This window comes from Cupressus sempervirens, chromosome 11, assembly GCF_028749045.1.
Source record: "Cupressus sempervirens isolate cs-2001-9-10 chromosome 11, ASM2874904v1, whole genome shotgun sequence".
NCBI classification, from domain to species: Eukaryota; Viridiplantae; Streptophyta; class Pinopsida; order Cupressales; family Cupressaceae; genus Cupressus; species Cupressus sempervirens.
This window is the reverse complement of record NC_143128.1, coordinates 275,761,797-275,778,408: the sequence shown is the minus strand read 5'-3', so window position 1 is coordinate 275,778,408 and position 16,612 is coordinate 275,761,797. Positions and strand designations below refer to the sequence as shown.

The 16,612-nt window shown below is 36.9% G+C and overlaps 1 protein-coding gene across 7 annotated transcripts in view; it reads left to right on the top strand.

Moving 5' to 3' along the window:
- Positions 1-16,612, top strand: part of LOC149529182 (putative LRR receptor-like serine/threonine-protein kinase At1g56140) — a 329,200-nt gene that overhangs the window by 310,616 nt on the left and 1,972 nt on the right. For 5 of the 7 annotated variants that reach the window (XM_089809254.1, XM_089809250.1, XM_089809251.1 and 2 more), the window contains 4 exons: positions 15,085-15,461; positions 15,723-15,918; positions 16,137-16,319; positions 16,447-16,565. In XM_089809254.1, the coding sequence (XP_089665380.1) occupies positions 15,085-15,461; positions 15,723-15,918; positions 16,137-16,319; positions 16,447-16,565 (875 nt within the window). The remainder of the gene's footprint in view (positions 1-15,084; positions 15,462-15,722; positions 15,919-16,136; positions 16,320-16,446; positions 16,566-16,612) is intronic. The other 2 variants (XM_089809255.1, XM_089809253.1) reach the window with 1 other exon arrangement.

Genomic DNA, 16,612 nt, shown 5'->3' with positions numbered 1-16,612 from the left:
GTGCCTGTAGCCTCTGCTAACACAATTCTGCCTTCTTGATGAAGCTGACCTTGATAGCCACCTGTGCTGCTTTCTCTGCTTCCAACATTGGGTCCACTAAGCTAAGTGTCGCTGCACTGCCTCCAACTGGATGATTAGCTCCTCCCGAGCTCTCTACGCATCCACTAAGACAGCCTCCCGGCCAACACCTACTCCCAGTGCCTCGATACACAGACAGTGCATGCTTGCAGCAACTTCAACTCTTCTCAACTGGTCAGACTCCCATGATTGATATCCGCAACGACTGGGGGTCCAGGGGGCAACGCCCCTGGCGGGATCGAGGGGCAGCGCCCCCGCGGGGTCCTGGGGCACTTCGAAACCCACATAAAACTACATGGAACACACTATTTCTGCCATTTTCTGCCGATTCTATACTCTTTCTGGCAGCCACTGATGCTTCCCCTTCCCTTTGGCATCATCTGTAATTCATTCCTGTTAGAAATGGAAAAAGAAATATGTAAATAAGCAATACCAGGAAAGAATCTAAGTGAGTAAATGCATGAAAAGATATTACCATAAAATAGGAGAGAGAAAGCTTCAAGCTCCAACTCTATGAGACAAGATATTTGAAAAGGGGAAAGCAAAGAAAACCCCTTGTGATATTATGAATGAGGCGTCAAAAGCCTAAGAAGGAGGAGAGAGAGAGATAGAGAGCAATGCTCATACAATAATAGAGAAGAGGAAGAAACCTCATTGTTTAAATGAGAGAAGAGGGTCATCTCTTAAATAGAGATGAGAGACAGGAGTTAGAATGTAACTCCCATGTCTATGAATGCCACCATTCATAAGTGTGTGAGGCCAAGTGTGAGATTCCTCTTAAGGAGGAATAATCTAAAATTAGAAATTACAATAAATATTTATCCTCACATATTCCACTAGATGACAAAATAAGATGTAGTGGAAAAAGGACAAAAAAGAAATATATTAGGATACCTTGGCTTATATCCTAATATATAATAATAATAAATAAAGGAGTTCTAACCTTGGTTTATAAATATACCAAGGAAAGATTACAACTTCTAACACCCCCCTTTAATCTTTACTTGGGGTAATTACATCAAAGGGTATTAAACCCATAATTTACAAAAATCTGCAACTTAATCTTCAATATGAAGTAATTTGATTGTCTTCAAGCCATATGGTACATTTGTAGATCCAAGAGAAGTACATGAGTCCTTTGAATGTGATCAAGTGGAAGCATAGGCAGATCTTCATATGTGGAAAACCAAGAAGGTTCCTTGATGGATCACCTGAAAAAAAAGAATAACAAGACAAATATCCACAAGTAGAATGCCATCATATATGCAAATTCAAAATCCTTTTGAATAAGGATAATAAAACTCTCATAGAGAAACAATGAGTAAAACATGTTACCACAAAACAATGGAGATAACCTAATATCAAGATACCATGTTAGAAATGGAAAAAGAAATCTGTAAATAAACAATACCAGGAAAGAATCTAAGTGAGTAAATGCATGAAAAGATATTACCATAAAATAGGAGAGAGAAAGCTTCAAGCTCCAACTCCACGAGACAAGATATTTGGAAAGGGGAAAGCAAAGAAAACCCCTTGTGATATTATGAATGAGGCATCAAAAGCCTAAGAAGGAGGAGAGAGAGAGATAGAGAGCAATGCTCATACAATAATAGAGAAGAGGAAGAAATGGAAAAAAGAAATCTGTAAATAAACAATACCAGGAAAGAATCTAAGTTAGTAAATGCATGAAAAGATATTACCATAAAATAGGAGAGAGAAAGCTTCAAGCTCCAACACCATGAGACAAGATATTTGGAAAGGGGAAAGCAAAGAAAACCCCTTGTGACATTATGAATGAGGCATGAAAAGCCTAAGAAGAGAGAGAGAGAGAGAGAGAGAGATAGAGAGCAATGCTCATACAATAATTGAGAAAAGGAAGAAACCTCATTGTTGTTGAATGAGAGAAGAGGGTCATCTCTTAAATAGAGATGAGAGAGAGGAGTTAGAATGTAACTCCCATGTCTATGAATGCCACCATTCATAAGTGTGTGATGCCAAGTGTGAGATTCCTCTTAAGGAGGAATAATCTAAAATTAGAAATTACAATATATATTTGTCCTCACATATTCCACTAGATGACAAAATAAGATGTAGTGGAAAAAGGACAAAAAAGAAATATATTAGGATACCTTGGCTTATATCCTAATATATTACAACAATAAAGAAAGAAGGTCTAACCTTGGTTTATAAATATACCAAGGAAAGATTACAACTTCTAACACCCCCCTTTAATCTTTACTTGGGAAAATTACATCAAAGGGTATTAAACCCATAATTTACAAAAATCTGCAACTTAATCTTCAATATGAAGTAATTTGATTGTCTTCAAGCCATATGGAACATTTGTAGATCCAAGAGAAGTACACGAGTCCTTTGAATGTGGAAGCATAGACACCTCTTCATATGTGGAAAACCAAGAAGGTTCCTTGATGGATCACCTGAAAAAAGAGAACAACAAGACAACTATCGACAAGAAGTATTTCATCTTATAGTCAAATTAGAAATCCTTTTGAATAAGGATAATAAAGTTCTCATAGAGAAACAATGAGTAAGACATGTTACCAGAAAACAATGGAGATAACTTGATATCAAGATAAAGTATATGCTCAAAAAATTGTCAACAAGGAGAAATTGAGTAAAAATAAATGAATGTGTTCACCAACATGCAATGGAGTTAACATGATATCTAAAATAAGTCATAAGCTCAAAAATGAGCATAATATGGGTCAAAATGACCAATCTTTATACAATAAGTCTCTCATGAAAGAAACATACTAATGCACTAATGACCACAGACAAGGCCAACTAATGATACTTGCATCAATCTTGCATCAATCACGTGGATATAGATAGTCCACTTAATGAATCATCCCACTGCAAGCTAATGGGGGTGTCCCTCCATAACATGCATGACTCATGATCTAAGCAATAAAGTATGCAGATCATTATCACATTAATATATGAAAATAAAGTAAAAGAGAGACATGTTGATCAAAGTAGAATTATCATGATTTTTGTTAGGATAATCAAAAGAATGGATTATGAGAATAGAAAAACATATTGCCTTCAAATTGGATCAAATCATCTGAATTCGGAGAGAAAACTCCAATAATAACATCCTCTTCATTGAGGAACAAAAATGGAACAACATGGAGGGAAACTCCATAAAAATATTATCCTATCAAAATGGAACAGATAGGATCAAATGGAGGGAAACTCCATATAAAATGAGTGCATACCAATATAGGATGGAGGTATACTCCATGGGCCAGATAAGGAAACTATGTATCAGTTATACTGAGGGGACCTACATAGTTAACCTTGAAAAAATTGGCTCCCTATGCAACTCAAAAACAAATATCATATAAATCATGTAGATCAATGGTATAAAACCATAAAGTGCCAACATGGGCATAAAACAATGCTATAAAAGCATAAAAGTGCAACTATGAGCACATCAAAATATCAAAATGAAGGCAAATGTGTAAGATTACTCATAATCCAATTAAGTAAAATGATTTAAGGAAGATCAACTAAATATAGATATCAGGTATAAAACTCCATTGAGGGTAAACATGAGTATTTAATTCATTTTCTGAAAGAATATACCAATTTTGAATCATCATAGTCATAAATTATATATTTATTTGGGCATATATGTGGGCCCCCATATATACTCAAATAAATATACGAAAATAGATTGGTTAAAGAAAATAATCACCTTTCCATACTTAATATTTTGGAAAGTCACAATTTATAAAAAGTCATAATATTTACCTTGGTTCAAAAATTTAACCTCAAAGTAATAAGAACATAAAGTCATGGGGCAAGAAAAGATCTCCCCATTTTTCTCATACTATGCCTTCAAGATTGGAAGAGATTCAAAAAGAATTTTTTTGAAATAAAACATTAAGAAAGATATAACTAAAAAAAATTTAGTAATTAATGATAGAGGTCAGATCTGGCAGATAAGAATATACTAAAAAGAGTTAAAAAACTTTTTAAAAAAAAGTTTGAATAAAAGCTTGTAATGATAGAATATTGCACTTGTCTGACAATGAATGATTACATGCCAAAAATAGGTTGACAAGAGGCAATAATAAAAGTAAATGATGCTTCTGTCACGAGCTTAAAAAAGAAAAAGAATCTTGCATGAAAAGACAAGAAAAGATGAGCAATGATCTGTTTTTTTAAAAAAGACAGAGAATAATAATTGCACAAAGAATATTCTAAACATGCAAGAGACAAAATTAGAAACTTAAAACGTGCAGACATGAAAAGACGAAAAAGCATAGTCTTTTTGATATCCTCTATGACAAATTTCTCTTATTTCATGCAAGATATCATAGAGGATATCTTTGGTTAAAGACAATGAAATAGCTCTTATTTGCAATTGATTTTCAAATGAGGTATAGATATATAAAAAAAAATTAAATTCAAGAAATGAAATGGATTAAAAATATTTTAAAATATGAGTAGACTAAGATATGAATTTGAAAAAGATAGGAAAACCTTTTGGCGGCAAGCCTGCCAAAGGGGGTTAGATAAAAAAAATAAGAAGTAACCTGCACAAATTAGAGCAAACAAAAGTTAAATGGGTTTGGCAGTAAACCAGCCAAATCCCAAAAAAAAAAATTCAATTTCTTCCATCTTAAGAAGATTAAAAAAGAAATTAGTGAAATCTCTCTCAAGAGTCTCCTTCGAATCGTACCTTCATGCAAACACTCAAAACAAAGATTAAACTGCTCTGATACCATGTTAGAAATGGAAAAAAAAAATCTGTAAATAAACAATACCAGGAAAGAATCTAAGTGAGTAAATGTATGAAAAGATATTACCATAAAATAGGAGAGAGAAAGCTTCAAGCTCCAACATCATGAGACAAGATATTTGGAAAGGGGAAAGCAAAGAAAACCCCTTGTGACATTATGAATGAGGCATGAAAAGCCTAAGAAGAGAGAGAGAGAGAGATAGAGAGCAATGCTCATACAATAATTGAGAAGAGGAAGAAACCTCATTGTTGTTGAATGAGAGAAGAGGGTCATCTCTTAAATAGAGATGAGAGAGAGGAGTTAGAATGTAACTCCCATGTCTATGAATGCCACCATTCATAAGTGTGTGATGCCAAGTGTGAGATTCCTTTTAAGGAGGAATAATCTAAAATTAGAAATTACAATATATATTTGTCCTCACATATTCCACTAGATGAAAAAATAAGATGTAGTGGAAAAAGGACAAAAAAGAAATATATTAGGATACCTTGGCTTATATCCTAATATATTACAACAATAAAGAAAGAAGGTCTAACCTTGGTTTATAAATATACCAAGGAAAGATTACAACTTCTAACAATACCATAAACAATACCAAGGTTAGAAGCTGCAACTTAATCTTCAATATGAAGTAATTTGATTGTCTTCAAGCCATATGGTACATTTGCAGATCCAAGAGAAGTACATGAGTCCTTTGAATGTGATCAAGTGAAAGCATAGACAACTCTTCATATGTGGAAAACCAAGAAGGTTTCTTGATCGATCACCTGAAAAAAAAGAGAACAACAAGACAACTATCCACAAGTAGAATGCCATCATATATGCAAATTCGAAATCCTTTTGAATAAGGATAATAAAATTCTCATAGAGAAACAATGAGTAAAACATGTTACCACAAAACAATGGAGATAACCTGATATCAAGATAAAGTATATGCTCAAAAAATTGTCAACAAGGACAAATTGAGTAAAAAGCTTGATCAATGCTCTCATGAAAAGTATATTATACTAATGCACAAATGACCACAGACAAGGCCAACTAATGATACTTGCATCAATCTTGCATCAATCACGTGGATATAGACAGTCCACTTAATGAATCATCCTACTGCAAGTTAATGGGTGATCAATCCATAACATGCATGACTCATGATCTAAGCAATAAACTATGCAGATCATTATCACATTAATATATGAAAATAAAGTAAAAGAGAGACATGCTGATCAAATTAGAATTATCATGATTTGTTAGGATAATCAAAAGAATGGATTATGAGGAATAACAACATATTGCCTTCAAATTGGATCAAATCATCTGAATTTGGAGAGAAAACTCCAATAATAACATCCTCTTCATTGAGGAACAACATGGAGGGAAACTCCATAAAAATATTATCCTATCAAAATGGAACAGATAGGATCAAATGGAGGGAAACTCCATATAAAATGAGTGCATACCAATATAGGATGGAGGGATACTCCATGGGCCAGATAAGGAAACTATGTATCAGTTATACTGAGGGGACCTACATAGTTAACCTTGAAAAAATTGTCTCCCTATGCAACTCAAAACAAATATCATATAAATCGAGTACATCAATGGTATAATACCATAAAGTGCCAACATGGGCATAGAACAATGCTATAAAAGCATAAAAGTGCAACTATGGGCACATTAAAATATCAAAATGAAGGCAAATGTGTAAGATTACTCATAATCCAATTAAGTAAAAATGATTTAAGGAAGATCAATTAAATATAGATATCAGGTATAAAACTCCATTGAGGGTAAACATGAGTATGAAAATTCATTTTGCAAAGGTATATATTAATTTCTGAAATATTATAGTCATAAATTATATATTTATCTGGGCATATATGTGGGCCCCCATATATACTCAAATAAATATACGAAAATAGATTGGTTAAAGAAAATAATCACCTTTCCATAATATTTTGGAAAGTCACAATTTATAAAAAAGTCACAATATTTACCTTGGTTCAAAAATATAACGTTAAAATAATAAGAACATAAAGTCATGGGGCAAGAAAAGATCTCCCCATTTTTCTCATACTATGCCTTCACGATGGAAAGTGATTCAAAAAGAATTTTTTTTGAAATAAAACATTAAGAAAGATATAACTAAAAAAACTTAGTAATTAATGATAGAGGTCAGATCTGGCAGATAAGAATATACTAAAAAAAGTTTAAAAACTTTTCTAAAAAAAGTTTGAATAAAAGCTTGTAATGATAGAATATTGCACTTGTCTGACAATGAATGATTACATGCCAAAAATAGGTTGACAAGAGGCAATAATAAAAGTAAATGATGCTTCTGTCACGAGCTTAAAAAAGAAAAAGAATCTTGCATGAAAAGACAAGAAAAGATGAGCAATGATCTATTTTTTAAAAAAAGACAGAGAATAATAATTGCACAGAGAATATTCTAAACATGCAAGAGACAAAATTAGAAACTTAAAACATGCAGACATGAAAAGACGAAAAAGCATAGTCTTTTTGATATCCTCTATGACAGATTTCTCTTATTTCATGCAAGATATCATAGAGGATATCTTTGGTTAAAGACAATGAAATAGCTCTTATTTGCAACAGATTTTCAAGTGAGGTATAGATATATAAAAAAAATTAAATTCAAGAAATGAAATGGATTAAAAATATTTTAAAATATGAGTAGACTAAGATATGAATTTGAAAAAGATAGGAAAACCCTTTGGCGGCAAGCCTTCCAAAGGGGGTTAGATGAAAAATAATAGAAAATAAGAAGTAACCTGCACAAATTAGAGCAAGCAGAAGTTAATCGGGTTTGACGGTAAACCAGCCAAACTCAAAAAAAAAAAAAATTCAGTTTCTTCCATCTTAAGAAGATTAAAGAAGAAATTACTGAAATCTCTCTCAAGAGTCTCCTTCGAATCGTACCTTCATGCAAACACTCAAAACAAAGATTAAACTGCTCTGATACCATGTTAGAAATGGAAAAAGAAATATGTAAATAAGCAATACCAGGAAAGAATCTAAGTGAGTAAATGCATGAAAAGATATTACCATAAAATAGGAGAGAGAAAGCTTCAAGCTCCAACTCCATGAGACAAGATATTTGGAAAGGGGAAAGCAAAGAAAACCCCTTGTGATATTATGAATGAGGCATGAAAAGCCTAAGAAGGAGGAGAGAGAGAGATAGAGAGCAATGCTCATACAATAATAGAGAAGAGGAAGAAACCTCATTGTTTAAATGAGAGAAGAGGGTCATCTCTTAAATAGAGATGAGAGAGAGGAGTTAGAATGTAACTCCCATGTCTATGAATGCCACCATTCATAAGTGTGTGAGGCCAAGTGTGAGATTCCTCTTAAGGAGGAATAATCTAAAATTAGAAATTACAATACATATTTATCCTCACATATTCCACTAGATGACAAAATAAGATGTAGTGGAAAAAGGACAAAAAAGAAATATATTAGGATACCTTGGCTTATATCCTAATATATTATAATAATAAATAAAGGAGTTCTAACCTTGGTTTATAAATATACCAAAGAAAGATTACAACTTCTAACAATTCCGAACAACTTGAATCTGTCGTCGTCGTCTTTTTTTTTTTTTTTTGTAAGCTAACAAACTAAATTCACTTCACAACCCGAGACAGACTGCAACTCTTCAGCAGTTATCAAATCGTCATCATTTCCATCGAAAACAGCAAAAGCGTCTGCCAATTCTGGATCTTCCTCCAATTTAGCACCCCCTCCTCCAACCTTACTAATATCCTCATAAAATATCACAAACTCCTCACAATCCACATTGCCGTCGCCATTTGCATCTACCTGTTTAATGGCGGACGAAACCTCCTCTTCTCGGACTTTTAGCCTGAGCTTCTGAAGCGACTCCGCCATTTCCTGCTGGCCTCCGAAGGTAGAAAAGAAGCTGCGGAAGACAATGTCCAACAGACAAAAGCAAGTCGTGGAAGGACAATCGCTCGTGGGATGACACCAACACTGCGGAAAGACATCCACGGACATCCGCCCGTGGAAAGAGAAAATAAAACCGGCCGCGGAAGAAATAAGACAACCCCGCGGAAACCTCCCGCCGACAGGTGCCCGCGGAGGAGGTCTGCGGAACACCTCCTGCGGAAAGGTGCCCACGGGGCACCTCCCGCAAAGGTTTTTTTTTTTTTTTTACTTTTTTTTTCTTTTTTTTGTTTTCAAAAAATATACAAAGCACCTCAAATTTGCCTCTGACAGTTGCCATTCGGCAACGACGAGGGAGTCGCCTTCTGCAACAACGACAGAGTCTTCCTAGCACCATATATTTTGAATTTGGATCCGTTGACTGCCAGAGGTACCTTTTGTCCGTCCAAAGTTGATAATCTGATCGCTCCATTGTCGCCGACCTTCCAAATCTGATATGGTCCAACCCATCTGGCCTTAAACTTTTCCACTTTGATTTCATTCCGACCGTTGTACGCCTTACGTCTGTTCTGTGCCACTTCCGTCGCCCACTGTGCCTGCGGTCGTCGCACAACTGGATTTATTTCCTTGCTGTCGGTGCCTTTTCACTAATTTTATGCTGCGCTGTAACCTTTTCTTTCCGCGCGGTCCATTCACCATGTACCGGACAGTGGGATCTTTCGTTTTTCTATGTTCAGACTGTATGTTCTTCACCTCAGCTTCAGCCATGGCAGCTTTTCCTTCTTCCGCTTTCCTGCATTTGTCAGCCGACTGGATGGTCCCGACGGTGTTTCTGTAGCCAACGGAGTGATGTCCGGCGGTGTTTCAGTATTTTGTAGCCGAAGGGTAAATAGTTTGTAGCAGATGTAATGTTGTGGCCAACGGACTCCTTCGGGAAGGTTCGGCGGTAGTATTTATATCTCGCCTGGGATCATTGTAAATCATTATTCATCTACTATTATAGATATTATGAAGCCTAATGTATGTTCTGGCATATGCGAATATAATTCTGCTATTCTATTCCATTGTCTGTATGCGTTGATTTCTTTACCTGTACGACAAACAACATTCCTCTGGATATTCATTTTCCTGTGTTTTTTCACGTTCGTCGATCGTTAACATATTGCAACTCGGAAACAATTCGCAGTCTTCTATCTGCCAGTGGAATAAGCCATTCACCGAGTCCATGTCGTCATCATTCGATCCTCTGTCAAGTCTCAATACTCCTTCGTCTGGTTCCATTCTCCTCTTTGCTTCGTCATCACTTTCGCCGTCACTTTCTGAATTTGACGATGTTGCCTCCTCACCGACCATTTGTGTATGCAGGTCAATTGTGAATCTTTTGCCTCCGCGCTCCATTGATAGCGTATTTCGTTTCCAATCATGTTTTACTTTTGCTTGTACCAACCAATCCCGTCCCAGAATAGCATCATATCCTTTTCTTTTTAATGGAATGAGCACAAAATCCAATAAAAATGGTTCCATACCAATTGTTACCGGTTGCGCTTTCAAGATTCCCAACGGTTTGATTCCATGTTGGTCTGCCGTGAGCAACTGAAATGCAGGTGGCCACAATGTCAGCTTTCCCAACTTCTTCCAAGTATCCTCCGGCAACACATTCACGTCGGACCCTCAGTCGACAATTGTGTCTGTCAAAACATTTCCCAAAAACCCCATCTCGACGACTGTCGGGTGCCGTCCGGATGTGAGTGCCAGCAGCATTGGGTCTGTTGTCATCACTTCCCTACTATCCCTTCCTGTGTCCTCCGGTGCTTTCGGAAACGGTGTATGATTCAGAATGGCCGTCCGTAACTGGGGCATTGTGAGAAGGAGGTCACTTATCTTGACCGGTATCTCCGTTTGTAAGATCTGTCGTACAATGTTTTGTTCTGCGAAGTTCCTTGCCAAGGTGCCGGTGATGTCCTTCAACTGAGATGTCCCCGCCGACGATGCCTTTACAATTTCCGCCTGTGCTTCCCCCACTTTTCTCTTTTTCTCCGCTTGCCTCCGTGTAATTACCAGAACCTCCTCTATATCCGTGCCAACAGTGATCAAGTTTACTCCAGACTTTGGACACTTGGAATCTTCGTGATCGCCGGGTCCGCACCATCTGCATAATAATTTCGGTGTGTTTGCCACTGTACAATCCCGCGCAAAATGACCCCACAAATTACATACTCGGCATTGAACGATCGGCCGTCCATTTGCATTATACTGAGTTCGACTTCGGCTCCCATTATTATTGTTATTATTTGTATTGTTGTTATTTTTCCCTCTGCTATTATTCTTGTATCCTTCGGATGTAGCATCGACGATATTCGTGTTTCCGCTACTACCCGACGGGGAAGCCTCCTGCGTGAGAAACACCTGCGTAGATCCTCTTGTCTTCATGTTAAAGGGGCACTCATTTGTCGAATGGCCCATGATCTGACAAATGTCACAGAATTGGTTCTTTGGACACGATCCTTTAGTATGATCGTCGGTCTTACACTCCGTGCACCACAGCTCACTGCCTTTTGGCTCCTTCTGCATGTTTTTAAACTCCTTCATCATGCGAACCATATCCTTCTATAGGGCACGAACCTTCTTGCGGCTACCTTCGTCATCGCTGCTATCATCTCTGGCAGACTCGTCGTCATCAGAATCAGAGGAGCTAGTTTTCTTCTTCTTTGTCTTTTGCTCGCTTTCAAGGTCCAGTGCTCTGTTATACGCATCCACATATGACGACAGTGGCACAATTTTCATTTTCCTCCGCAACTTCGAGCGTAGGCCATCCACAAACCATCTTTTTTGCAATCTGTCCGCCGGCTTGCTTTCCATTTTTTTTATTAAGTCTTTTAATCTCCTGGCGTAGACACGGACAATTTCGTGCTTCCCCTGTTTGGTATTGAAAATCTCTACTACGATTTCATTATCATCCCGCAAGAGTTTAAATTCCGCAAGGAACTTCTTTTTAATGTTGTCCCAAGTATCCAGCTTTTGTGGATCCGTATCCGAAAACCAATCAATCGCCACACCCCGTAGGGTTGCCGAAAATTACCTGACCCATTCGTTGGCATCTGTGATTCCATTTGCTCGCCAGATCGTCTCACATGTCTTACAATGTCGGATGGGGTCGGCTGTACCATCGCCTTCAAATTCGACAGCTTTTCTTTGGGTCCCACTATAACACTGGAGGTTTGCACTCCCACACCAGAGGTCTGCACTCCTACACCGGCGGTCAGCACTCCCACACCGGTGGTCGGCACTCTCGTATCGACAGTCTGAACTCCCACACCGGTGGTCTGCACTCCCCCACCGGTAGTCTGAACTCCCGCACCAGCGGTCTGTACTCCCGTACCGGAGGTGTCGACAGCTGCGAACCTTGGTAAAGAAGAAGGATCCTCTGAAGTTGTTTCCCACGAAAGTCTATCGCAAATGAAGAGGTCACTCCATGCTCATGCTCCCTTGGCACTACGAGCCGTGCGAGTTGATGCTCTTTCGTCTGGGTTTTCCTCCCTCGGCGAACACAAATTCAAGAACTCCTCCCGTGCTTCTTCCACCAATTCCACCCGTTGCCGAGTCTCCTCCAACAATTCTTCCGCGCTCCGATTTCCGTCGGCAATCTTCTGAAATCTCCGTCGGCGTTCAGCTTGCTGTGCCAGAATTAAGTTCTCTTGTGCAGTACGGGTTCCATCTTTTTCCTTGACCTTACTACGATCTTTGTTAAGCTGATTTGACATTAATCTTCATTCCTCCCACCTTCCAGATTCATAAGGCAACGATGCCAAATGTTTACCGTACTAGTAAAGAAATCAACGCATACAGACAATGGAACAGAATAGCAGAATTATATTCGCATATTCCAGAACATACATTAGGCTTCATAATATTCGCAATAGTAGATGATAGATGATAATTTACAATGATCCCAGACGGGATATAAATACTACCGCCGAACCTTTCCGAAGGAGTCCGTCTGCCACAACATTACATTCGCTACAAACTATTTACCTGTCAGCTACAAAGTACAAAACATCGCCGACAGTCAATCCATCGGCTACAGAAACACCGCCGGGACCATCCAGTCGGCTGACAACCTTTCCAACGAGCTATAACACATAGGTGTACCTAATCAACTGAAGCCAGAATCCCCTAATTACTCCAAAATGATCATATTATTAACCTTATTTTAACCTATTTAGTCACCAACTTAGGAAATATTTAAATATATTAAAATATTTTCCAAATGGTCCCAAAAGGCCCAAAATGACCAATCAAACAAGAATTTGACCTTGTCACCTTTCTGTGACTAATGCCGGACAAGATGGGTCAACTGGCAGTCCATCCCTAAAATCTAGGGACGCTCCTAAAAAGTAGGAGACAGCCCCAAACAACCAAAATTGAGTCCCAATGACTCTCCCCTACTGTGTACACCTCTGAGAGAACTGTCACTGAACTAGGAGTTCCTCCTAAAAAATAGGAGATGCACTCTAAGTCTCCAAAACGTTCGCCGAGGTCTTCAAATGCCTCCTAGACCACTCCTAGTCAATCCCTACAAATTAGGAATCCCTCCTAAATTGTAGGAAACTGTTGTCTACTGCTCCAAACTACTTGGGAAGCTCATGCATGACTCTCAAAGCCCCTAGGTTGGTTCCCTCTACACTTTGCTGGCCTATGGGAACCAGATAATAGACCAACCCTGCTAGAAATGTTGTTACTAAGGAAGGGCAGAAATTGGGGACATGACAATATTATCTTTTAATAAACATTAATCATTATTGTGTCCATGTAGGTGTTTGGAGAATATTAATATAATAATTTTATAGATTAGTATAATTGATTATTATTGTTAAATTTGATTAATATTCTTTTTGTCCATTAAAAAGGTAATTTAAATCCATGATTATTTATACATTAATATTTAAAAAATTTATATATGCATTGATCGTACACCAATATAGGGTTATGATAGGGAAACATTGGATGACACAAATTAAATGTAACAAACGGTTTTGTTCAATTTGTATATTTGTGTTTGTGAAGGTTGAAGTTGAACTATCGATGATGAAGTATCATACCATGGAATGGAATGGTTTATTTTTGTATATTTCTTGCATTTCTTTGTATATATATATAGAAGAGAGGGGCATCCAAACACATCTAAAATTAAAAAAATAAAACTACATCAGCATCGGTATCAGTATCGGCAACTTTTGAAATATGCTATCATCAATGTCAAGTTACAAGAAAGAAGCATAATGATGGCTGTCCAGAAGATTTTTGAGCCAGTATTCAAGGCCCATTTGATGTTGAAGTATGAAAAGATCACAGGTGCAACCATAGCTGAACATAAAGTTCTTTTACTTCCATGTGGACTTGCATTTCAAAATCTTCTGTTCCTTCAATTGAAAATTGGGACAAAGATAAGATTTGCTGGGCTTTCCAAATGCCTCGGAGTCCCTCGAATTTATGCACACACAGTCTGTTCCTGGGGTTTTCTTCCTCAATATTCAATAGTTATCAATGATCACAAAACTCTAAAGATCCTCATATTCACTTGTTATGTCTGACTAGAAGAACCCTTTTAATATGCATATCCGTTTTGATTATCATTCTGATCATTCTACAGAGCATCAAAAGGGATTCTGAACACTTTATTTGAAACTATCCCATATTTTCTTTTTCTTTATTCTCTACAGTTGGTTAAGTTTACCTGGCTGGAAGCCATGAACAGAAAAAAAAGTTGAGAGAATTCTCTTTGGAGTACACATAAGGTCTCACTCTGGAATTTCCTACTTACTAGCAAGGGCTTACACAAGATATTTTAGTATAAACACCTTCAACGTACCACATTTATACAGACTTCAAGAAAGTAGACTTGCTGGACTTGACTAGGACTTTAGTACTTCCAAAATCTTCTGTGTTTTAATTACAAGATTGAAGGAACTAATATTTCTGTTTCTGTATATGTACCTTGATTCTTCAACTTTACTTCAAACTTTTACTCTACAAGACTGGATAGGAGGTGGATGAAGAAGAAGAAAGATAGTAGGAAGAGATTTGAAATGACATGTAAACAAAATAAATTATGACATTTTTGAATGATGAATAAAAATTGAAAAGATGACAATGACGCTGTGCTTCCTGTGAATGAAGCATTGAGTTTAAATTTTGATTTGGCACTGTTATAATGTTTGTTTCTCACACTAAATAAATATTAACCTTTTTCTTTCTTGTCCAAATAGTGCTGGAACATATTGTTGATTTTCCAATTTGACTTCTATATTTTCAGATTCTCAATTTGCAATAAACAGTGGTGGCTTACAAATGACTTCCCAGCTAAACAATGTTTATGAACGTGACAATGAAATACTTGATGCTGCGTCATTTTATGTGAGTGATACAGAAAAGTGGGGAGTAAGCAACACTGGAAGTTTTCTGGACAGTTCTGCACAGAATTTTACAGAATCAAGTCAATCTCAATTTACAGATACATTAGATACAGAACTCTACCAAACAGCACGCTTATCTCCCAGTTCACTAAGGTACTATGGTTTAGGGCTTGAAAATGGACCATATACAGTCAACCTACAATTTTCTGAAATAGATATTCTAGACACACAAAGCTGGAAGAGTCTTGGAAAACGCATTTTTGATGTTTTTGTCCAGGTAACTATAACCTTCTTTTCTAAGGATTTGATTTGTTTTTCCTCCTGAAAAGATACTTCCTCTGTTACAGATTATTTTCGGCAGTTTTCTCATTTCTGATTCTTCGCTCTTTGTAAATAGTAAATGTGAATGACATCAAAAACATTACTCTGACAATCATAATGTATTCAAACTCATTTGGATTCTTTATTTTGTCCTTGGGTAAATACTAGCTCTATGTCATCTCTTAGTTGTACAATTTCTTGTTCACTGATGCTGTAGGGGAATAGAGTTTTAACAAATTTCAACATCCAAAAGGAGGCAGGAGGTTCATTCATAGCAGTTGACCGATCTTTCAGTACAAATGTGACTGAAAATTTTCTTGAAATTCATTTTTTCTGGAGTGGGAAGGGGACATGCTGTATTACGAAACAAGGAACCTATGGACCTTTAATATCAGCCATAAGTGTTACACCTGGTAAAGAAACTGATGGTTATTTAGCTTGTTTAATTTAATTTAGAGTTGATAAAAACATATTTATATTGGGGATGAGGATTGTATATAAAACTGAGAGTTGCATTATTATAATGCCTTCTTTAGTAATTTTTTTACATATTTTTTTCTTAATTTTACAACATTATATGCACTGGAAACCCTGGACATATTTCCTGCTGAATGTTTTATCATGCATGTAGAGTTCACTCCTACTGTTTCAAATGAACCACTTTCTAATTCCCCTCCAAAGAAAATCAAGATTGGAGCAGTGCTTGGAATTGCTTTTGGTGGAATCGTTTCTGTTTTAATATGTCTTATCTTTATCATTTTGTGGCGAAGGAAAGTCAGAAAGTCTTTAGAAGCACGTGGTCAGGAACAAGAAGGTAGTAGAAAGAGCTTTTAGGAGGTGAAATTTCATGGATAGTAGCTAATTGTTTCTCCCAATTGAATTGATAATTAGGAGGAACTTGGTAATGGCATTGACACTCTCACATTTTGCTTCTTAATCAGCACTTAAAGGAATCCATACAAAGCCAAACATTTTTAGCTATGCTGACTTGAAGAATGCAACAAATGATTTTCATGTAGAAAATTTGCTGGGCCAGGGAGGATTTGGTACAGTTCATAAGGTATGTTAACATGCGTTGTAATTGCATTCAATTAGTTTTAGATTTTT